Below are 23,891 nucleotides of genomic sequence, written 5' to 3' on the forward strand. Positions count from 1 at the left end.
GAAGCCCATTCTTCTAAAATGCCAACAAGTGTGAGTGTTGTATCTTTTCTTACTGAGACAAGGATTATCCATGAAATCCTTCACAAACTTCTCACACTCTTCTTCCAGATTTCCACTCCCCTTGCACGTGCACCAGGGGGCGACCGTGATGCTGGCTGTGCTGGAGTCCAGGTAGTTTGGCGTCACATCAAAGCCTAAAGGGGAGGAGAGACACATAAGAGAACTAATCAGATGCTGGAACAAGACCCTGAAATATAGACTTTGTTGGCACAGAATCGCATCCTCTATTGAGGTATACCGGTGACCTCTCCTTAGCGTGACAGTGGAGCAACCCACCTATGAGGCCTGCGTAGGATCCCAGGCAAGCCTGATAATTGTCCGTGGGGCAGCTGCTGGATGTCAGAAACGATGCCTGGCAGTTGGAGTGATAGTCCGCCAGCCTGGACCTGGATGTCAGAAACACAAGGGACGAAACAGAGGGAAGTGGTTAGGGGATAAGAGTGAGAACATGTGGTTCATAACGTCAAATCATGCAAAAGCTACAAGGCGACTGTTCCTCTTACTCCCCTATCACCATGCCCTAAAATGTTTCTTTGTTCATTCATCCTCAGTTTTGCCGAAATGGTTTGGCCGACGAATCAATAAAAAAAATATATATATGGGTGTTCCCCTCCAACCTCCCCTCTCCCCTATTGTTTCAGCCAAACATTTTCGGCAAAAAAACTCATTGGAATACAAAACTGACAATAAATGAATGTCGTACCCCTAAAACAATGAGTTTCACACTGATACCGCAAACGAGTGCTTGATTGCAAGGCTGCCAAGATGTTTCAAGACCATCATTTCAGGTCTATTGCTGCACCCTTCAAGTGGTGGTCTGGGTCATTGGGAGAAATCGGGGGGGGTGTCTTTCAAAGGGTTGGAAACATAATTGTTTGCCCGTCATGTAGCTAATCCTGTCCTTGCAGCTTTTAGATGAAAGCCTAACAAGAATCACTCAACATCCACTCTACTGACCTGTCAGTGCCACTGACCTCTGTACATGTTGACTAACCTGTGAACTTTGCTATCACAGTAATGTGATTGGATGAGTCCATCGGAAGCCGGGAGGAGCTGGCTTCAAGCGCCAAAGACCATGCATCTTTCAGAGCTGTGGGTTCCATGATGATCAGATATTCTTACTTTTGTGAGTTGGCATCCTGTCATTTTCAGGCATGTTGCCAACTGAAGTCTGGCTCCATGCTAACTAATTCCATAAACACACATACACAGTTTGGAAGCGTGCTTAGGGAATTTGATGGTTGATATCTATTTATCTACTGACTACGATCACGTGGACAAGCTGGGCTCTTGAGTGTTGATTGATCCTCTTCCTGATCAATAATCGATGGATGTGAAGATGTATGGGCTACGCTTTACAAGATGCATGACCCAGTGTAGTACAAATGCAGTGTTGTTCAATGCCCGCTGACAATACATGCTTGTGGAAGGAGCAGCCACCAGTCGGGTAGGGTAGGGTTTGCTATGATTACCCTTGGGAAGCAAAGCACTGATGTCTCTGAGTTCGTCCATGGTTAAAGCATTTTTGAGATGAACACCCATGGAGAACATTTTGCAGGGGCTACAGGTACGATTTTGCACAGTGAGTATTTTGCCACATTCATTTGAAAATGAAGGTAAACATTGACATCCTCGCATGAAAAAAAAATATTTTAAGATAACAAAAGGGTCGGTTTTGTTGCAGTACCGCCTACCTTTGTTGCTAGTAATTCTCTGAAATAGAAAGTTGTGTTTTTGAACTAAAACCACATTTTGACCAAGCAGCAACACTAGTAGAGCTACTAGAAGAGCTCCAAATGTCAAGGCAGTGGTTACGTCTTCAACAGATATCTGCCTGACCTTTAGTTTGTGTTCTGTGTGATAGCAGCTTTAATACCTTCTTTTCTGTATTGTTATCAGTAAACTAGGAGGATCTCCAGCCTGTGTTCACCTATCTATGAACCAGTCAATCAAATGATGACTCATGATGAAAAGGGGAAGCAGATTTCATAATACAATATCATTGAGCAGAATAACACTACTTGGCCGTATTTGGAGAGCGGGCAAGGCAATCTAAGGGCAGATTTGGGCAGATTACTAATACTAGAGCACTATTTAGAAAGTATAGATACTGTGCACTGTAAAGGGAATATGGTAACTGATACCTCTGTATCTAACTGGTAGCTGGGACCCACAGGGCCCTTGCCATTAGGACAATGGTAAATCAAATGCATCACGGTATGGTATCATATGTTAATGAGTCTCTCGTGAGGATAGCTCAGGGGCAACGTGCTCGCCTTGGAAGCAAGACGGCACGGAGCACCACAGGTTCGATCCCCAGGTCTGCGCTTAGAAACCTCTGGGTATTAAGCGCGTTATAAATAACCTATCATATCATATCATATTGTTTTTCAATACAACCTATACCAGTTGACCACAATAGAACTGTTAGTCAAAAAATGAGTCTTTCCCTAAAACATGTTTTCTGATACTTCTCGTTTTATAAGCTAGTGAAAGACATCTTTTGACCACCAAAGTGAAATGAAAATGATAATATAAAAATGATCAGTACACAAATGTAACAATTCGAACAGTGAACATAAAAATGATAAATACATACAGATGTGTACATTTAGTGCATTTTCTTGACAGGGGAATTTGAGCACTTTGATTGTGCAGAAGATAATTTATTATAAAGTATCGTGCCTCTCTTAACCCCGACATGTTTCAGTCTCTTGGTTGGTGGGGTCTTGCTTCAGGTCCCTGCAAAAAACTGGTGCTGTGAGGGTAAGCCATTTAACTTTTGTTGTGATAAAGAAGACAGATTCCCAAATAAATCTTGTGGGGGACACCCCTTCAATTGAGGAAAGGGATCTCATAGTAGATACACTCTGACCTCTGTAAAGAGGAGTTAACAGAACCAAAAGTAAGCTCTCAAAAAGCAACAAAAGGTAGACACAGGGCCTAGAGAGAAAATTGATATTTTTTTTTCCAAATGGTGTATGTGTTATCTCATGAAGGCTGTGACCCTTAATCAATGGAACACAAGGTGACTCACAAGCTTTGCTGATGATTGGAGGAATCGTTTTAATGGTGATGATTGATTCACACTCCAACCGCCCATTTTGAGGTTTCAGGAACGTTCCGCCGAAATATGTGACGTATGATGAGCAAATAAACCAGCAGAGAGCCGCAGTGGGGCTCTCTCCAACATTGGTCAGATTTACTTTTAATAGTGGACAGAGAAGCCATGGTATTTGAAAATGTCACCTCCCAGTAAGCTCTGATCATGGGAGCCCACCTCCCAGACTGACAGCACCTATTGAAGTACCCACACCTAAGAAAACCTGGACAATGAGGTACCCATTGAGAAACCATCTCGACAAATGAGACAGAATGATGATTGTCAAAATGCACTACCTGAAGAAGCCAAAAAGATACTAAAAGAAGACAAATGATGACGTCATAAGAACCCAGATTGACTCACATATAGAAGATATGAAGACCTTTGAATAATGAAAAGAGACGAAACACCATGAATAAGTGACATCCTGAGTTTAAAGTGAAATAATTGATATTAAATGTCAGAAACATATGCATTGAGCGTGATGAGAATATTCAGCCAGTTTACACGTGTACATATGCAAGGAACCGCAAGAAGCAAGAATTCATGACACTTGCTAAGCTTAGTAGTAAAATAGATTGTGCCAAGCGCCACTTATGTACATATCTACCTCAAAAGGAGCACTTTATATAAATATATTTCCACTATGGACAAGAGCAGAACCAATCAAAGGTTACTTAAGGTCTCAAGAGGAGAGCTTAGCAGCAAACAAATCGAGAATTAAAGACAGAGAGAAACTCAGACGAAGGCAAGTCTTGCCAAGAAGCCAAGGCTGTACCAGCTGAAATAGCCCAACAGTGGATACACTTAATGAAGAGAAGAACAGAGTATCCTATTCTGAAAGGTCCAGATAAGCCACAGAAGGCAGATGGCTGACAAAATTAAATCAAATACACAAATTACATGGAGAAAAAGATGATTTCACGGTGTCGGAATCACGTGACCGAGCCAACAAGGGATGAAAAGTTCACACCTACACATGGACTTGTGCCATGCCCAGGCACCTTAACTTTTCCAGACCAAGAAGCAGGCTTGAGGCCAAAATACAAAGAAATAATTGGCACATGACCACTGAAGTGATGGTTGATTGTTGCAATAATTGGAGAGAGGCTGGGGGTGCAGACAAACTCCCTGCACCTGGCCGGCTATTCTGCCCGCTGCTAGGCTAGTGGAACGGTATGAGTGGGGTTGATGCCAACCCAATCATAGTGGACCAAGTAATCGAGGGTCCTATAGTTAGTAGAACCAATGAGACGTTGTACTTTTAATGACGTCTAAAGTAGCCATTTTAAAGGAAGGGCTTAAATGCCCCACCTGACACTGTTTATCCAATCCCCTCACTTTGTTACCATATACAGATATATCACCTATATTAAAGTTACCTTCCTAGAACCAATATAATTGCATGCCAAATTTTAAGTATTACACCTCAGCGATGACGAGTTTGTAGTATAAATGGTGTGTTTTTTAATGAAATTAATTGGAGTTGAAGCAAGAAGGAAGATCGAGCGATTGCTGATATTCATTAACTCCCCGATTTTTGCACTTGTCATTAAACGTACTCCCTTTGCCAAACCATTGAATTGTCATTATTGATTTGATGCGAGAGTACGAATCTGCATCCCCATCCATCTCACGGGTGCTGCTGCATGATCTTAAAGTGCTATTGTGTAACCCCAGCTCTATGGGCCGGTTGGGGTCGTAGTGCACACTGATACATGTAGTGAAAGCTCTTATACATGGTAACTGTTTTCAACCTACTCACCAAAGCCTCCCAGAGCATATTGTCAAGCAGATTGTGGAATTCAGGAGTTAAATGAGCTACACCATTTCAAACAAATTGAGAAATAATGGCACTATTGCATCATAAAATTACAGATTTATCAGCCAAACCTTGCTAGGGGTAAAGGTGGTCACAGCAAATCAGAAGGTAGCACATATTTCAGGGGACATGGAATGATGGAACACTTTTGCTGTCAACATGTGCTTGGTAGGAGATAGGCTGTAGGGGTGCAGGTTGGGTGTTATGTCTAAACTATGCCTGTTGAAGCCCACACATCAAAAGACAGTGGGCCTTATTACGACCCTGGCGCTAATGGGTTAACGGTGCCGTAAAAGGCTGCGGCACCGTTAACCCATTAGCGCCTAATTACGAGGTCCCTTTGCGGGACCTGACCTTAACAGCTGGTCTAGACCAGCCGTGAAAGTAGGGACCCACAAAGTGACCTTCGCGGTAAGTATGGTACCGCAATTTGCAATACCATACTTAGCGCCTTCGCCTTTCCCATTATGCCCTATGGGGCAAAAATGGGAATGGGGAAGGGCCATGGGGAAATGGGGAAATACTGCCCCGCCGACCTTGGAATGGGGCGGTATTTCCCCATTTCACCATGGCGGACATGTTACGATACCGTTACGATACCGGCACCAACCATGGTGCTAATAGCACCATCGTTTAGCGCCGGTATCGTAATGAGGGCCATTGTTTATTAGTCCATTTTGCTGCAGCCTTCAGTGGATGGGAAAATTGCCATTTTGGTGCTGTTTTACCCCCTGAACTCCCCAGCCCAAACCGCTCCCAAATTCTCCAACATTGGTCAGATTTACTTTTAATAGTGGACAGAGAAGCCATGGTATTTGAAAATGTCTCTTCTGGGCAGCACATTTATGGCCCGCGGACACTGTCCTTGGGCCAAAAGTGCTGGATTTCGTGCTGGTGTACAGAGCTCTATACCTTTGACTGCAGATCAGCTCTTGCTTCCATCACTTGAGGCACCCCAAAGGCTTTCCATTTCTAGATTCTCCCAACTAGACAGGAATGATCCCCCGTGTCCTCTCCAAGTGGGCAGGCTATGACAATACTATTGATCTCATTCACCACCTCCCAGTAAGCTCTGATCATGGGAGCCCACCTCCCACTATGGCATCACTCGCATCACTGTGGGCACATGTTGCCTATACTGATAGTATTGTTGTGTTATCTTGTCATGTGCCAGGTACCTTGCTTATTGGATTTCTTCACTGCAGTTAGGTGATTGCCACTCGCATATGTTTCACAATAAGGCTAGCAATCCTTAAGTTTGACACATTTGTATTGTATTATTCTAAAGCAAGACAAATGATACTTGATTCTCGAGGCTTCACTAGCTGAGGCATGCCACAAGGCCGAAACAGGAAGATCAAAGGATGAATGTCCTATCTCCTGACCTTTGCTAAACTGCTTGTTTTTTGGCTGAAGAGTAACAAAAGCGTCTTTGCAGATTCATAAGGTAAAAACACAACTTATTGTTCAAACGTGGGAGTGTGAGGGGTCTCTTTCCCACTATCCCTCAAGCACTCCTGTCTGCACCCTGTCTTAACAAAGCCATCTGCTGATCCCAACGGCCTGCTAAATATCGCCCTATTTCCACTACCCCCTTCCTTGGTAAACTCTTGGAGAAGCTGCCCCCCCCCCCAACTGACCCTCACACTGAACTTGTTGGTTGCCTCCATGACCATCAATGTGGAATCCGGGCATCTAGATTCACGGAAACTGCTCTCCTGAACACCCGTGAAGACATGCTTGAAAATGTTGACTCTAACTCCTCTGCTGTTCTCATTCTCCTCAGTCTGTCCTCTGTCGTTGACACGGTCAACAATTCTATCCCCATAACACGACTTTGTGAGACCATCGGCATCACGGACCGGGCACTGGAATCGCTGACCTCTTTAATTACTAATCGCCCTTCCCAGTTGGAACTGGGCTGTTTCTCCTCCACCAGCACACTCTCTACCTGCAGCGTCCCCCATGGCTCTATCGTATCGCTGTGGCTCTTCAATATCTATCTTGCCCCTCTTGCTCACCTGATCAGGTAAGTGGAGGGTGGGCACGGGAAGCGGAAATAGAGGCGGGGTAGGGAAAATGGTAGCCTCCCGTTGCTTAGGGGACTTGGAATGCAGGTTTTACCATGAGTTAAAACCTGCACTCCGAGCCTCCTCATTGGCTGGGAGGCTGCCTGGGCCTCCCTGATTTGGTCCAATGCCGACTGCCCCCTCCTGGGGTGATTATAGTTCATATAAATCACTGTCGTATGTGGATTCGAAGTAAACATTCCAAGGGAATAATAATAATAATAACAACAATAATAATAATAATAATAATAATAAGAATAATAACAATTTAGCAATGCTTACATAGGACACAATATTTCAAATGAGTCGCCGACATGATGTGTAAAGATAGAAACTGAAATACTACCACGCAACATTCTAGGAGCTCATTTTATCAACAGTGAAATAATGAAAGACTGAGCCCAACCCTGGAATTCCTTTGGGCGACCTGGGGTTTGCCCCCAGAAAACTGCAGCAGACACTATAGCCCAGTAAACTAAAGTACAAGAAACACATCTGGCACACCTGGTATCACTGGCATCGCTCTCGTGGCACCAGGCTGGTGTGATGCATGGACCCCCACTGTGAAGGATGTAAATTCCACACAAGCACGTTGACATATGTGTAGTGAACAGAAGACATGTCATCCAACACCCTGGAGCAGCAGTTTCACACGAGGCTCTGGGAGTCTGTCAAAAAGTAGACATGTCATCTGCAAGCATGGATTTACTCATTCCCTTTCATACTCTACTCATGCACATGTCCAAACCCACCCCAGCTAGGCCAACCAGAACGGCATATTCCAACAGGATCACCGTACCCAAAACCTGCAGAGTTTGTGCGGGCGGAACCAGTTTCCCAACTATGGCCGCCACCTATTGGAACGCCCTTTCTTCTCATATCAGGTTAATTGACTTGCATGCAGCTTTCTGGAAAGCCATCAAAACAAGGCTCTTTGTAAGACATTTCACCTGTACACCTCCCCAGCTGCCTCATTTGGTCTGACCAAACGTGCTGATGTTACCCTCTTATCTACCTGTATGTATCTATGTATGTGTAACTAGGTAACCTGTACTAAGTTTATTTGTTGTTGGGCCGCATTCCTTGTAACCCTGAATTAAGCCCTCTTATGCTACCAGTCTGCGGGCTGTAGTTCGCCCAACAAATCCTCCAAAAAATAAATTTAAAAAAAATTGTGCACGCAGAGTGGCCCTATGACTGTCATGGAATTAGAAGAATGTAGCTATTCTCTTGGACCTGCACATCGTTTAACCGGCGCCCCAAAATTAGTGTCATTGTACACTGAAAAAACACTTATGCATTAGCATTGGGCTACAATAATGGGTCATTGAAAAATATGCAAATGTGCTGCGGCAGTGCATTGTAAAAAAATGCACTGCTGTCAAAACATTGCGTAGAAAGCATCATTGTTAAACAAAATACGATGGGCCTCATTCCGAGTATGGCGGTAAGGGATAGCGGCCACCGCTAACGAGAGCGGTGGCGGTAATCCCTTACCGCCATACTCCGAGTTCCCTTAGCGCCATGGTGCTTTTAACACCTGCTTTTAGCAGGCGTTAAATACCATGGCGCTAAGGGACCTTGATGTTAATTACGCCACCGTAATTTACGGTGGCGTAATTGACGCCTTCCCCACTCCCATTATGCCCTATGGGGCAAGAATGGGAATGGGGAAGGGTAAATGGGGATTGGGGAATTACCGCCCCGCCAACCTTGGAATGGGGCGGTAATTCCGCCAACCACCAAGGCGCTGCCGGTCCGGGTACGGCGTCAACCAAGGCGTTAATAGCGCCATTGGTTAGCGCCGTACTCGGAATGAGGCCCGATGAGTGTTATTTCATTATCCTCGCTATGTTAACTAGGAACCACACTTTGGTTTTCGCTGACACTGATACATTTAAACTCTGGGTTAAAATCAAAGTGTTTCACTTAAGCACTGGGCAAGAGTCAGTGATTTGCAGAAATTATATTGCAAATGACTGACTGAAGAGACTGATGAGCTTGCAATTAAGTGCAGGAGTGGGCAGAGGCTACAATGATCCCTTATGGGAATTTAGGACACACGTAGACATCCTTAGCACTTAAGGGGTTCTCCTGGTCCTCTCTGCAAGTGAACCAACTCAAGTCTCCTACTGGCAGTAAAAGGAGAACAGGAAACACAGTGCATAGGCACAGCTTGTCCAAAGATACCAAATATGCACTATATTATTGTATCCCCCTACACCATATTATAGTCATCAGCTTTGCCTCTGGCTATTACTTGTAGGTGGGCCAGTGCCATGTGATAATGACCCCTCCCTCAGTTTAAAATGCTATATAATGCCAGGTAATCTTAATGTGTGCGACAAACGAGGTGCCTTGGCTCACTGGAGAGAACCAGCTGGCAGGGCTTTAAGTGAGGCAAAGGCTACATAAGGCTGAGCCCTGGCAGTCTCCAAAAACTGGACTTGAGCCGTGGTGGTGCCGGATCACCCGCAGTGGACCATTTTGCCTAAGCGCAAGTCTAGGAGGGCCTTAAAGAGAACACAGGACACCTGCCCTAGTTTAAAATGGAACAAGCTGTGAAAGTCTCCCCTCCATCAAAAGAATATGTTGGGGAAGTGCAGAAGTTGTTTTTCATTGAGGCAGGAGAGCCAGCACCTCAAACTCAAAGGTAAAAAGGCTGTACAAGTGAGCATATATGGCTTGTGTTTTGATTTTTTTTTTTTCTTCTAGGGTGTTACCACAAATTATATGAGCAGTGTGGCCAGTTTGCAAAATGTGCTCAAGAGGCCTGCAAGCCTGTATCACTGTCGGACATATTTGTCACGTATAGAAATGCTTGTTGTGCTTATGTTTCCAAAATGCTCTTTTGTTTTGCAAAGCATCTTTCAGTTTACATTGGTGCTATTTGTCACCCTCCCCTTTCTCATTGGTGATTTTCAGTGCCAGCTGAAGACGAATGGGAGCCCATTTAAACATATTTTTTGGTGACCCTTCCGCCTTATCCATTTGAGGCAGGTGTGTGGTGCATACATTATAATGTTTCCTAATGCAAATTCCAGTGGGTGTTTCCCCTGGTTTTATCATTTAGGGTGCACAACATAAACCCCACCTTGAAGTTCATTAATCATCGAGCATATACACTGGCCATGCCAAAGAGCTGAACTCAGTATGAAATATGTCAGTGATGTGTTAGCTCGTTATGAATAGGTCTGCCTTTCACCAGACGACTAATGCCAACATTCAGAATATACGCATTCCATCCACACCACCATGAGGCCTAATTCAGTGGCAACATCCCAGATAAAACAATGGAGGGAGGGGGTGAGTGGCTGCAGATTATCATAGGGCAGGAGAATTGACCTTTGCACATCAGAACAATGGAAGGCAGTAAGTGTGAAGCTGAAAACCCAAATGACTACTTAAGAAAGGATATTAAGCTGGCCCTGATCTCACATCTGGGTGATTATTTGTGGAAGGAGGACGATTTACTCACTGAATTAATTCTTTACACACTCAATGCTTAAGTGGTTTAGTCAGAAACTGAGCCAGACAGAGATGTATTTACAGGATGCAAACTGCAGGCAACCAAGACTACCTGAGGCAATGTTGACTAACCCAAAATACATGTTTGCAGGGTTTCATGATGCATTGTTTTGACAGACGGCCCTCGTCTAAGCCATCTGTCCCTGCATTAGGCCATAACTAGCACTCTTTAGGCCACACCCTGCACATTGGACACACTCCCTTGTTTGCGCCCCCTCGACTTTACATCCCACTTAAAGCACTGCCTCATAGCCAGAGAGCGTGGCAATGAATCGGGAACTGTCATCAAGCTGCAATCAAAGAGTGTGGCTCTTGTGATGCAAGAGCATACATTCCAAAGGAAGTGATTGGCCATGTGACCCCCAAGCCGTATGGGGCTCATTACAAGTTTGCTCGTATTCTAACAGTAAATCCGCCGGAATACCGCCAAACAGATTTATCAATACAGTCACTTGGTTCAGTGATTACGAGTGACGGTAGCCGGTGTAACTCCCCATTTCATGGAGTCCCATTGGACTGCATAGGGGATTTTACTGGTATTACAGGCACAGGTAATAACAACAATTCTTGCCGGTATGGTGGTGGAATGACCTCCAACTCTTAGCTGGAGGTCAATCCGCCACCTCATCGGCTAACCTGTAGTTTGCCGGTGCAACAATGTGCCGGTAAATGTTAACATTATTACTGCACCGGCCAACTTGTACTGCACCCCAATGTCTGTTAATGAGCTGTTTCAATGGGAGAAGGGGCTCAATGGGAATTTTGCCCCTAAACTGTGCTGCAAAGCCAGTGTCTGGAAAGGTGATACTTAGGGTCACGAACGGGATGATATGGAATCGGATCTTTGTTCTTTAATTTGTGGGGAATCTGGAGATTTAGTTGATGGGTTGCAATTGGACGAGGGGTATTAATCTGCTAAGCGGTCAGACCGATAAAAAGTGGTATTTAATCTTCAGAGCTATTGTTTCCAGTCCGAAGGTTGTGTTTCATTTGGCAGGCAGTGTTTGAGAGCAGTGCAGACTTACAACAATGGCCCTCATTACGGGTTTGCTGGTAAAACCTGCCAGTAGGCTGCGGGTTACTGGCAACCCCATGACACTGTTTCCACCGCCTAACTTCCCGGTGCCACCGGGATATTATGGCAGGCAGCGGAAACAGTAAATCCCCATTCCCGTGGAGTCCATGGGAATGAGGTCACAGAAGCACTGGCGGTAGGGGCCTGAACTCCCGGCAGGTCAGGCCTGCCAGGAGTTCCATGCCCCGACCGGCAAACTCGTAGTCTGGTGGTCCGGAAAAGGTTCTGGTACATTGCTACCGGCACCTTTGTTTCCGGACCACCAAACATGTAATGAAGTCTAATGTCTGCTCTTCCCTCTCTGACTGCCAAGTCCACCCGGTTGGATTCCTATGGTAATGCTGTCTATGTTTTACACTTTACTTTTCGACTATATGATGGAAACATGTAGGATTTCAGAGGGACGCTCCCAGGTCCAACTTGGGTCCTTCCTCTCTGATATCTTTATCTCTACCTGTGGTGTCCCCCTGGGGTCTAACCTCTCTCCCTGGCTTTTCAGTCAATACCTGGCACACCTTGCCCACTGCATCGCCACTCTTTGCCCCAACTTTCAGTGCTATGCGGATGACACCCAGCTCATTTTCAGGCTACCCTCAGACTCCTCCTCTCCTTCCCTCATGTCTGATTGTCTGTCTGCCATCCATGAGTGGTGTGCCGCCAATGACCTCTGCCTTAATGCCAGTAAGACTGAGATTCTACTCATGGGCACAACCGCTCCCTCCTTCCCTGCAGCTCTCTGGCTGGCCTCTCCTAGCCCTCTTCCATCTGCACAGCATAAAACCTCAGAGTCATCTTCAACTCCACTCTCTCCTTCTCTCCTCACATCTCTGACGTCTCTAAGAATTCACACTACCGGCTGCACCTCCTCAGAGGTATACTTCCTTTCCTCTCCTTCCCCCAGAAGCTCACTGTCTCCAGAGCCCTGTTCTCTCTAAACTGGACTATTGTAACAGCCTCTATCTAAATCTGCCTGCCTCTACTCTCCGCCCTCTGCAACTGATCCAGAACAGGACTGCGAGACTTGTCCTTGGCCTCAAGCCCAGGGATCGTATCTCTCCAGGACTGAAATCTCTTCACTGGCTCCCAGTGGCTATGAGGATTAAGTTCAAAACCCTCTGCATTGCCCACAAGGCTTTCTGGGGCTTGGGGCCACAATACCTTCAACTCTCTCTTCCTAAATATCTTCCTTCTCAGGCTCTCTGCTCATCCACATCCAACTCCCTCAGGGTCAGTCGCTTCTCCAAGCACTTGTTGGTAGTAGATCTCTCCCTCTGGAACAGCCTTCCTGCCTCCCTGAAACTTGAGGAGAACCATCTCCGGTTCCGGAAGCACCTCAAAACCTTCCTCTTTGCCTCTGCTTTCTCTCCCCCTCTCCCCTGCTAAATTCCTGGCTGAAACGGCACCGGTTACCTGGTCACCCTTCTGACTCTCGGGCCCAAGCCCCAACAGTTGCCCGCCTGCACTGCCTCCCTGGCAACCCCTGCACTGGGGACTGTTTTCTGTATCCCTACAGTCCCCCTACCAGCACTTTTGTCTGCACTTCCTGCACTAGCCACCAGTGGCCTTTTTATTTATCTATTTTTTATTCTGCTATCCCATTTACTGCACTTTCCTCTCTCCCTTTCCCACGCACTTTTCCCTTTCCCCCTTCCCATTAACTTGCGCAATCTGAATGTTATCTGGCCTAGTAGGATTGTTATTTTGTCTTCCCTTTGTTCCCCCTCCCTTGCCTTGTCGTGCCTTGAAACACTTGTGTATAGGCGCGTTATAAATGCCATATCATATCATATCACAGAAGTGCAAATGGATGGGTTCCCAACCAGTGCAATTACCCTTTTTTTAAAGGACTCCCACTGTGATTTGATGGGCACAATAGGCGTCCTTTTAAAAAATAAATTGTGGCCTTGCTCTGTGTCTAGTCACACTATCCGCTGAGATTATTTTCCCTATAGTCTGGAACTAGTGCTCAGTTTGTCAGAGACTCATATTGTTAGCAAATGGCACACAGATGGCACATTGCCAGCTTTAAAAAAAATGGTTTGTGTACGCTACACTGTGTCTCTGGGGTTACAATGTGATGGAATCCTTTCCATGCAACTGATCTGTCCATAGACCCTGCCCCTTCATGGTCATTTGGTGCCAAAGGATTGGGGCCGATAGAGTGGGGAGTGCTTGTTCACCCTTCCCAGGGCATTGCAAGGCCCATTGATGCCCCTTTACTGCCACTCGGGTGGTTTGTATTACCTATGTCCCTTTTCTTCTCCATTACTGCTTTGAAGTAGGTTTATGGTGCTGGTACAAACCTCCATAAAACAGCTTTGCACAGCCTCCTTTACCTCACACCCAAACTTCACCCCTTTCTTTCATACCTCCTTTCTTCTGATATAGCTCCTGGAAATGGCCATGGGAGGGTAATGCTATATATAAGCATCCTAGCATGCATACATACATATGGGCATATGTACATTATTTAGGATGGATTAATTTATAACACACCACAGGCTGGAGCAATGCAATCAGGGACCAGGTGTCCAAGGTGGGGCAATGAGAGGAAAGAGCTTTAAGAAGGGATAAAGGTGGGAGAAAGGGACATGGCTCATCTATATACTAATACCGACACATTTCCCTGAAATGACTGAAAGTCTTACAGCTTCAAAAGGGGATAGTATGACTGTTTTCAGCAAAGACAAAGGAGTCAATTTCCCAAACTATGAGAGCCTCATTACCAGCTTGGTGGCAATTCAGTAGTAAATCCGCCAAGCTTGATTACCGTTACTGCCACTTCGTCCCATGGAGTTACCACCGGATTGCAAGTGGAGGCAACACCCCATTGTTGGAGTCCATAGGACTCTGTGGGGATTTTTGCAGGATTTTCTGCCGGTGTAAATACTGTGCGTTAAACTGCTGATTTTTGGTGGTAAAGTGGCGGATTCATCTTCAGCATTTTGCTGCAGGTAAATCCTCTACTTCACCTTCAAAGTTACAATTGGGTAGTGTGGGAAAAAGGCGGTAATTCTGTCACCACAGAAAAGTGACAGTATGGTATTACCACCACTTTCTTCCTGCACTGCTGAACTTGAAATGAGACCCCAATTGTTAAAAAGAGTCAGTAAACGTGGGACTAATCACTACTGCCATGTTTACTGTTCCAGAGCTTTGCATTGCAGCTGTCAGGCGGAGACGGTGAGTGAAATTGACTTCTGCAAACAATGTCCCCTCCATCCAACTGTATTCCTTTCCACCACATAGCGGAAATGTAAAGAGTAAATTGCAGGAAAAATCCCCTTCACTGTTCACTTTTCCATCATGTGTTTCAACAAGTGTAAATGTGATATTCAATTAACAATTCTGGGAAGCATTTTCAATGGATTTCTATTCAATCTGTTAGGTGGTAAATTCAGGCAGATTCCATAGGAATCAATTGATTTACTGCCAGAATATACATGCCATGCAAACCAAGCAGATTTGTAATGCAGACCCGGACATCTACAGTGTGCCGGGCTTCATAACTCTGGCTGCCAAAACATACAATATCCCCCGGATGGGTAGAGGTGACAGTACACATGCTACCTTTTACCTATACTGTGCCTTGGACAGCACCCCCATTGTGTAAGAAGCTGTGCTACACATCCTCTGCACTCACTGATCTGGTGAGTAGAGTGATTCTTTGCCAACTGGGGCCAGATTACAGAAACTTTGCAACGGTGCAACTACAACATTGCACAGTGTTAGCACTAGGGGTAAGTGAGCGCAACTGACAAAACCTTTTGGGGTAATATTAGAAACCTTTGCACTATGACAAGTGCAAATTGTCATGACATAGTGTCTCTAGTGAAAAAAACATGAAATGTTCTCCTTTGGCAAAGATGGCCCTAGTGCTAATACGGAATGACATAACCAGTAGTGCAAACGTTGCCTATGTGCACAAATGCATTGAAAGTTTTTTTTTTATTTTTTTGCGCTATGGAAATGCTTAATGCATTGAAAGTGCTTGTTTTTGGTTTTTTTTCGCTTTTTTTTCCCTTGCGGAAATGTTTGCCCTTGTGCTTATATACCATGCAAAATTGCACTTGTCATGTTGCAAAGGTTTTTTAATACGGCCCCAATTTGTTTGCTCTAGGGCACACTTGCCCCTAGTGCTAAAACTGTGCAACTTTGCACTTGCATCAGTGCAACGTTTCTGTAATCTGTCCTCGGGTAACATTGCTTAAAGTCATGCAATGCCCTATTTTCAAGCTACACACCTGAACAGCTAAATCAGAGAATGTTCATGTTAAAGTACGTAGGAAAACTTATCTTCCAGTCACCAGAGATCATACCGAGTTTATCCTCTCCCTGCAGAAGCAGATTATTCTCAGCAGTGACAGCAGCATTCCCTGCCAACCCCCTACTCTCCCGCCCCAACCACCTCTATTTCTGTACCCACGCGTCTAGCGGTGACTGCTATTGCTCTGAGGGAACCAGGAGCCAGCTGGTTCCCCCTGCTTCCTCCGGCAGCCACACTTCCCGCCGGTAGTGCCAGTTCTGTCATTGGCAGTGGGCCGACGCGTCAGCATGCATGTTCCTGGAACAACCCCAGTACTTTATCCTGTATTTTCAAAGTGCCACTGAGGGAATAATTGCAAAGGCAAGATCAGAACTGCTCAACCAAGACACAAACCTACACAAACCTTCACCGAGATCGGCCTAGACAAGCACTGAATGAGAGCAACAAGTGGAGTGGTTTGGGCGAGTTCCATATGACACACATGGAAATAGAATTCACAATCAGTCTTGAAGACAAATGTAATTGGTTAATTATAACGCACTTAATACCCAGAGGTTTCTAAGCGCAGACCCGGGAATCTCACCTTTTTTGCTCTGCCTCATCTGGAACACGTTGCCCCTGAGCTATCCTCCCAAGACAAACGACTGAAGCAAGAGTTCAGTGGCAGCTTTTCTGCTGTATGTCGATAGGAAAGGTGTTTTACTATGAGGGCTGTTGAGGGCGAGGTAGAATTAGGATAGGCTGTTTTCTTTTTTTGAAAGCCCACACTAGCACACACACAAACGCACTCCCGCGCACGCGCACATGCACGCAGATGATGATGATGTTGTGATGAGGCAGGAGGTTACATTTACTGGCTGTAATTAAGTGTCCATTAATTGTCCATTACAACTGCCATTTTATAAATAGGGAGGAAAGAATTTCAGTGGCCACCTCACATGACCTGCACGTATGATGGATAGAAGATAAGCACAAATCCTAGAGCTGGGTGGAGGAAAGAGACATTGTTGAAGGTTGTTCCCCGGTGAGCTGCTGCGTTTACAGAGCTCTCAAACTTCTCTAGATATTCACGTGTTTTGATTGGTCGGGCAATTATTGCTGATTCATCGATCCCGATTGTCCCACCGTACTTGCACGCATCCTCTGAAGGTACATGCAAGTTCGGGTGCAATTTGGGAGTAAGAGCAAGTTGTGAAAGAACTCACAGAGCCGGCAGAACCCTGAGTATGGAGTTCAATTTGCTCGCTTGTTCGACCACGGTGGAATTTTCTCAGGCGTATTAATAACTGCAAACACAGGCGGAGAGCTTCCAGCAAGAGCACAGTCCACACAGTGCTGTCCACCGAGGGAATTGCCAAAGAAAAGTGCCAAACTCTGTACTGTCCTCTTTCTATTGCCTTTTGCCTCAGGACATAAGGACAGGCAAGTCACCTGTGCCCTTTTCACTACTGTTATGGGAACAGCACACTACATAACCTAGAGGTGGAGTTACCGCCTTTTGTTCAGTTCGTGTTGCAATATTAAAGGAGTTAGACCTATACCCATCGGCTCTCGTGTTTTGTTTACTACACAGTTCCGTCTGCTTGTTGCATTGTATCAGCTATCGCGGATATAACAAACTCCCCCTTGAAATATAGAACTGCATGGATATGACAAACTTTACGTCTTAAAAGATGAGGGCATCAGATATTTGGAAAGCAAGAAAAAAAAAACTGAGCATTTGATCATGGCATGTACACCGCTGTGGGGATTCTCTGTTTATCCCGCAGGTGAGAGGCTTGAATGAGGGCTGGGGTAGGCCTTAGAAATACTCAACTTGAATAAAATAAAGGTTTACATGAGTGTGAATCAGTCGAATCCCTTTATAGCTGACTTGAGTGGGAATCTGTCTTTTAAATATCTTCAGGTCTTTGCAAATTGATTCAAACCAGTTCAAACATTAGGCTCAAATTGTTCATAATCAATTTAAGACCAATTTGATCCGAACAAAAGCAGAAAAAGGTGATATCAGAATAGTATTACTTGAAGTCAAATGGAAGCAGCAAACGGAAAGGTTGGCGGTTCCAGCCCACGCCGGAATGTGAATAACATATTATTAAGGTAAAATGACCAAATTATTATACATTTTTGCTTTCTAATTTTTGGTAATCCAGTAATACCACACTGTCTGCACGTTGAACCCTCACTCTCCTAAAAAACGATAACAAAAAAAAAGAAACTGCAGGGACAGGAAAAATAGGGCATAATTCCGGGACAGTCCCAGCAAAACCGGGATGTCTGATCAACCTAATTATGGTAACAAGCACAATATGAAAAAAGAGTTGTTACTTATAGGGATGTTTCACTCCTATCATGCTATCCCTAGCCGTCCCAGCTCCTTCAGTACCCATGGACCCTACTGCTAACCACCTGGGTGCACCCTTCATTTGCAACATGCCTTTGCTTCCCAGCTAGAAGTGTACTTTATGCCTTCCATACATCACTTGCCCATACATACCTCCGGTGAAAGGTCATAACACCACGTCTTTAGTCCCGCCTCTTTGGCCTGGGCCCTCCTTTGCTCATTGTAGGGGTCATTTACCCTTCCTAATGGTTGTGCTCCTGGGGTCTGCCCAGTCTTGAGTACCATAAAACAACTCCTAAATTGGAAGCCGATAAGGCCTATCTGGACATCAATTCTGCATATTTGTCATAAGCCCTACACCATCTCTGGATAGACATTAGATCTTTCTATCCTTGACTTCCTTTCCAATTGCAGTCCTGTGTTCCCTCCACCACTTCTGCTGGAGCACACTTTACTGTTTCATGAAGTGGTATTGTGTTTTCATTTTGACATGAGCCATTTGCACTATCCCAACCACCCGCACCTCTGCATGTTCATCTCTTTGTATGATATCTAGTTTTGCAGTACGCATCTTTTTTCCCAGTCTTGTATCTGTAACTATTTGCTCACTGGCTTGAGCTTTGGATCATAGACCTGTGGGTTTAAACTTTGCATCAATCTGAAAGCTGCACAGACAGAGTTGTCTCTGGATGAGGCTACAATTCCTCAGATGATGACTTGCCAGTGATTGTGTCCTGCGGTATCACAAACTTGCCTTCATCCTGGAGTCCCGCGCTGCCCAGTATTCCACACAGTTGTCAACAATGTCCCAGTAGAGCACCTGACATCATGGCTACAGGTGGAGACCATGAAGCAACTGTGCTTTGAGTGACCAGGGACACTGTAGGACTTGATATTCCTAGCATCCTTTATATAACATGGCTTTACCTATTTAAGAATGATGTCCTGGGGGGTTGCCCAGAGCACTGTCAGAGGTTAAGATTAATTCTAAACTTTCCAGTCATCACCTCTTTTGTTTTGCTGTAGTCACCCTGAGTGGGGGGTTATGCCCAGATGTGGGTACTGTGCCTGCCGGGCCTAGAGACCCAAGCTACTCCTCACCGATGAGACCCAAAAAGACTGAAACATGTCTGGAGATGCTTGTGGTCTCCTGCAGAAGGGATGTGACCATTCAGTTTGGGCTGGACTGACCCTTTTGGGGTGGGACCAAGCCTCATTTGCATATGGTATTTCCCCTTCTGTAATGGCTTGGCAGGCGAAGAACAATGGTCTGCAGGGTTGCCCAGAGCAATGACAGAGGTTCAGATGAATTATAAACCTTCCAGTCATCACCTCTTTTGTTTTGCTGTAGTCACCCTGAGTGGGACGGTTATGCCCAGATGTGGGTCCTGTGCCTGCTGGGCCTAGAGACCCAAGCTACTCCTCACTGATGAGACCCAACACGGCTGAAACATGTCTGGGGATGCTTGTGGTCTCCTGCAGAAGGGATGTGACCATTCAGTTTGGGCTGGACTGACCCTTTTGGGGTGGGACTAAGCCTCATTTGCATATGGTATTTCCCCTTCTGTAATGGCTTGGCAGGCGAAGAACAATGGTCTGCAGGGTTGCCCAGAGCAATGACAGGGGTTCAGATGAATTATAAACCTTCCAGTCATCACCTCTTTTGTTTTGCTGGAGACCATGAAGCAACTGTGTTTTGCGTGACCAGGGACATTGTAAGACTTGATGGTCCTAGCATCCTTTATATAATATGGCTTTACCTATTTCATTTCGCTACAACCCTAAGCATGGACAGATGTCCATTAGTGTCACAGGCACATTTTCATATTTCCTTATTTCTGAGAAAAAGTGGTGGTTGAACTGAAGGCCATTACATCTTTTGTACAAATGTTTAAAATGTGCACCTGAGCAATCAGGGTGAACATCGGCAAGTGCTGGTCTCGTAATCGGTACGCACGAGCCAAAACCCAACATGTCAGGGTCAATGACGTATGGATGCAAGAGTGTGCCACGCACCACATCTGCAGTACACCACCTTCAGTTCAACCCCATATGAAAGCTTCACCCGGGGGCTGCTGAAGGGGCATTCATCACATGCACAAAATGATGCACACATACACGCACAAGCACACACACATAAAGACCCTGAATTCCACCAAAACTAAAACATGCAAATCAGTTTTGCTCAGAAGATACCCATACTTAGGCTGATGTGACAACAACCTCCTTAATTGTAATGTTCTTACGCACTTTTTAGCAAGCGAGACCACAGGGCTTGCCAGGGGGACCTCAGGGGTCGCATCTGCAACACCTGGCTGCCCCAAATGTCATCCCTTGGTTGCACCCAACATGCAGTAGAGCTTTCAATTCAAGTCAAAACACTTTCAGCCTGATTCATGGAATTATTTGCGTGAAAAACGCAGATTTGTGGCCTTTCTGCCCGAAAATCCCCATACTTCAAACAGGGATTTTCGGGCAGAAAGGCGCGCAAATCTGTGTTTTTTCACTCAAATAATTCCATGAATCAGGCTGTAAATTTCGCCTGAATGCCATAAAAGGGAACACACTCAATGCATAAATACATACTTAAACTATTATACATACAGTAATACACTGTTAACAATTAAAATGAAGTTATAGCTAATTAAAACATTTTAAAATGTACCAGTGGCAAATGAATTGTCAGTACTGTTATTAGTGCTTTTCCTACCCAAGTTTAAACACATTTTGTTAACACATCCAAAACCCTTGTTCTCATTGATCGAGCTCGGAAAAGATACTTCACAACTACATGCACTATAAACTCCTCCTCTCTCCTATAGCAGCACTCCAGTGCTTCCATGGTATTTCTAGTTCCATACTTTACAAATATCGTTCTCAGATATGTTTTCCTTTTTTTCGAATAGGATGTGCAAATTAAAAGGACATGTTATTCAGGTATACAGTGTTTATATCAAATCTTTTAAATAGAATGACTATATATTGAATATATTATATTGAACATTTTTATGGTGAATGCATTTAGGCTGGGTAAAGGGTTAAATATTTTTGGGAAACGGTGGGGGTGGGCTTTTGGGGCGGCTACCCAAGAAAATAAGTGCATTCACTATAGCATTTTTCAATATCAAATATTTGATGTATGGCCATTCTTTATAAATTACTTCGATATAAAGACATGTAACTGTAATTCCATCTCAATCATTCTGTTGCAGCAATGTGTTTTATCAGGAGCAGTGGGATCCCATTGGCTTCTTTGTGCTGCTAATGGCAAGATGCCCATCTTACATTTTACATAAAGTACTTGTGCAAATGTAGGTTTCAGCACATTTAAGTACCATTCAAACCTGTATGAATGGTTCCTATTCCAATATACGTTAAAAGTCTCAGAATTGATGAGCCTACTTTTCATTTTAGCTTCTTCAGCCTGGTTGCATTTTCCTTTGATTTCCACCTTGGCGGTGTTACTCATAGATTCTGGGTTCAGCCAGAATCCTTTGCCCCCTATTTTCCCCAGTGTTTCTTTTATATTCTTGCACCTGTGGGATGTTTTTACCCATGCATCCGACCCCTACCTCAAAAACTGTGCAGTACTGGCATTGAAAACATCATGATGTCCAGAGATTCCCAGAAAATGCCCAGGGAAGTGCATGAAGAATAGGCTGCCACCCATTTTGCCGATGTTATGGGCACAGAAGGGCACTGCCTAAAACCACCATTGGACTACCCACACAGTAGCCTGAAACCATTGGGAATGGCAATGCTTATTGCCAAAAGCAACCTAGAATTGTGGGGAATTCATTTTCTTAAATCCCAAAAATGGGTGCATTACCAGTACTCACCACTATCAGAAAGCCGGCGTTTTAAAACAACACCAGACTTTTTTTGTGTAAAACTGAATTAATGAGCCCAAAGCAGGCCAAAGAAAGACTTACTGAGAGATGGATACAATGTAAAGTTATATTCTGAAGTGACTTGAAGGTTTATAACAAGACTGGCTGAGCTGTGGATTTCAGCAGTTTAAGTAAATTTGGACTGAAAGACACTAAAAATCTAAATGTTTAAAGGAAATGAGTGACCTACTTTGAGTGTCACATAGGTTGCAATTGTTTAAATGTCATAGTTTTAAACTTAGAATCAGCATTCTAGCTGCATATGTAAAAATGGTTAGTTTTATTTGAATGCAGAAAACTGGGTAACTAAAAGTGACATTAGCTGGGGCCTGGCTTAAGGAACTGAATTCTGCCCACCAGCTACCCCCGACAGGAGTTGAGACTTGCACAACAGCTGTGTTCCCAGGCCTAGCTGCCTTTTGCTGTTCCCACCAAAAGGGATATGACACTTCTCTGATTGAATTACCAAGGGACTGCTAGAGACTAAACATAGGACCCAGGCAGAGGGTTTATTGGGGGAGGCCATAAATGGCTTCCTCTTGAACAATGGGCCTTCCAGGACCCAGGCAGATGCTTTATTGGGGGGACCGTAAAACAGCTTCCTCTTGGCAGAAGCTGGGAGGGGCAGGGTCTCTGAGCTTGGCAGAACTGGAAAAACCAGAAATTCAACCTTGTGCTGGGGGGAAACCACACCCCTTTGGGGCCAGAACATAACTCTAAAAAGATGGATCATTCATAGAGCGGACTTGTGAAAATGATTTAAATGATACCATAATTCTTGTGATTTTTCTGCCCACATTTTAAGAGGTTTTTACAACCGGTGGTATGATCTGGGGGCAAGCTAGCAGTTAAGAGGGTATTACTTAAAATGTATGCATGTTAAAAATCTGACACTTCATCAATTAATGTCCATACTCCTTGCGCACACGTGTGTAAATTTGGGTTAATGTCTGATATTGCAAAACCAGTTAAAAAGTGAAATATGTTGCCATTGTTTAATGCAAGCCCCCAGGAAGAGCAGAGTTTGAACAGGGGATACCTCGTGTGATATGTGATGGGTGCATGTAATTTTAAACAAATGTGTACCTGTGCAAATATGTCTTTTGGGTCAAAATATAGATTGTGTGTAATTTGACAGGGGTGGGTTCTCTGTCTCATAAACAGACCTCATCATGATGACACTTCATTTCATTCCCCCAATCAAGGGGAAGAGGATGAAGTGGCCAATGACAAGTGGAGAGGGGTAGGGTCTAGAAAGCTAGCCTCTCCACCCACTTTCAAAACACATAAAAGCAGACAGTCAGGACAGATAGGGACATTCAATTCCATTTGCTGCAACGCGCTCTGCCGGACCACACAACATCCAGAAGATACTAGATTCAACACTTAGACTTTAAAACTCCAAAGAACTTGATTCAGAACTCAAAGCAAGGGCCTAAACCCACAAACTGAGAACTCTTCTCAGTGAGCCTCAGCATCCAGCAAACCTAACAGCGATAGCAGCATCCAGGAGCCGTGCAGATCAGCGCTGGGTCCAGAGAAAGCTGTGCAGAAAGATCCAGAAGCAGTGTTGTACCCAGAGAAAGCAGGGCAGTATCCAGAACCAGAGGAAGAGCAGAGCTGACCCAGACCGCTGTTCGCAGAACCAGAGAGCTGACCCAGACCACTGTGCACAGAGACTGTCCGTGGCGAGTGAAGAAAACCTGACCAGATCTGTGGCGAGGCCCATTCTA

The 23,891-nt window shown here is 44.8% G+C and overlaps 1 protein-coding gene across 1 annotated transcript in view; it reads right to left on the reverse strand.

The window, feature by feature from the left end:
* The window catches only part of GFRA2 (GDNF family receptor alpha 2), a 650,128-nt gene that overhangs the window by 58,968 nt on the left and 567,269 nt on the right, over window positions 1-23,891 (reverse strand). Inside the window, exons 5-6 of the mRNA XM_069617719.1 lie at window positions 337-446; window positions 54-194 (exon numbers count right to left, since the gene is read on the reverse strand). Of these exons, the coding sequence (XP_069473820.1) occupies window positions 54-194; window positions 337-446 (251 nt within the window). The remainder of the gene's footprint in view (window positions 1-53; window positions 195-336; window positions 447-23,891) is intronic.

This window comes from Ambystoma mexicanum, chromosome 10 (genome assembly GCF_040938575.1).
Source record: "Ambystoma mexicanum isolate Mex_15411 chromosome 10, UKY_AmexF1_1, whole genome shotgun sequence".
NCBI lineage: Eukaryota > Metazoa > Chordata > Amphibia > Caudata > Ambystomatidae > Ambystoma > Ambystoma mexicanum.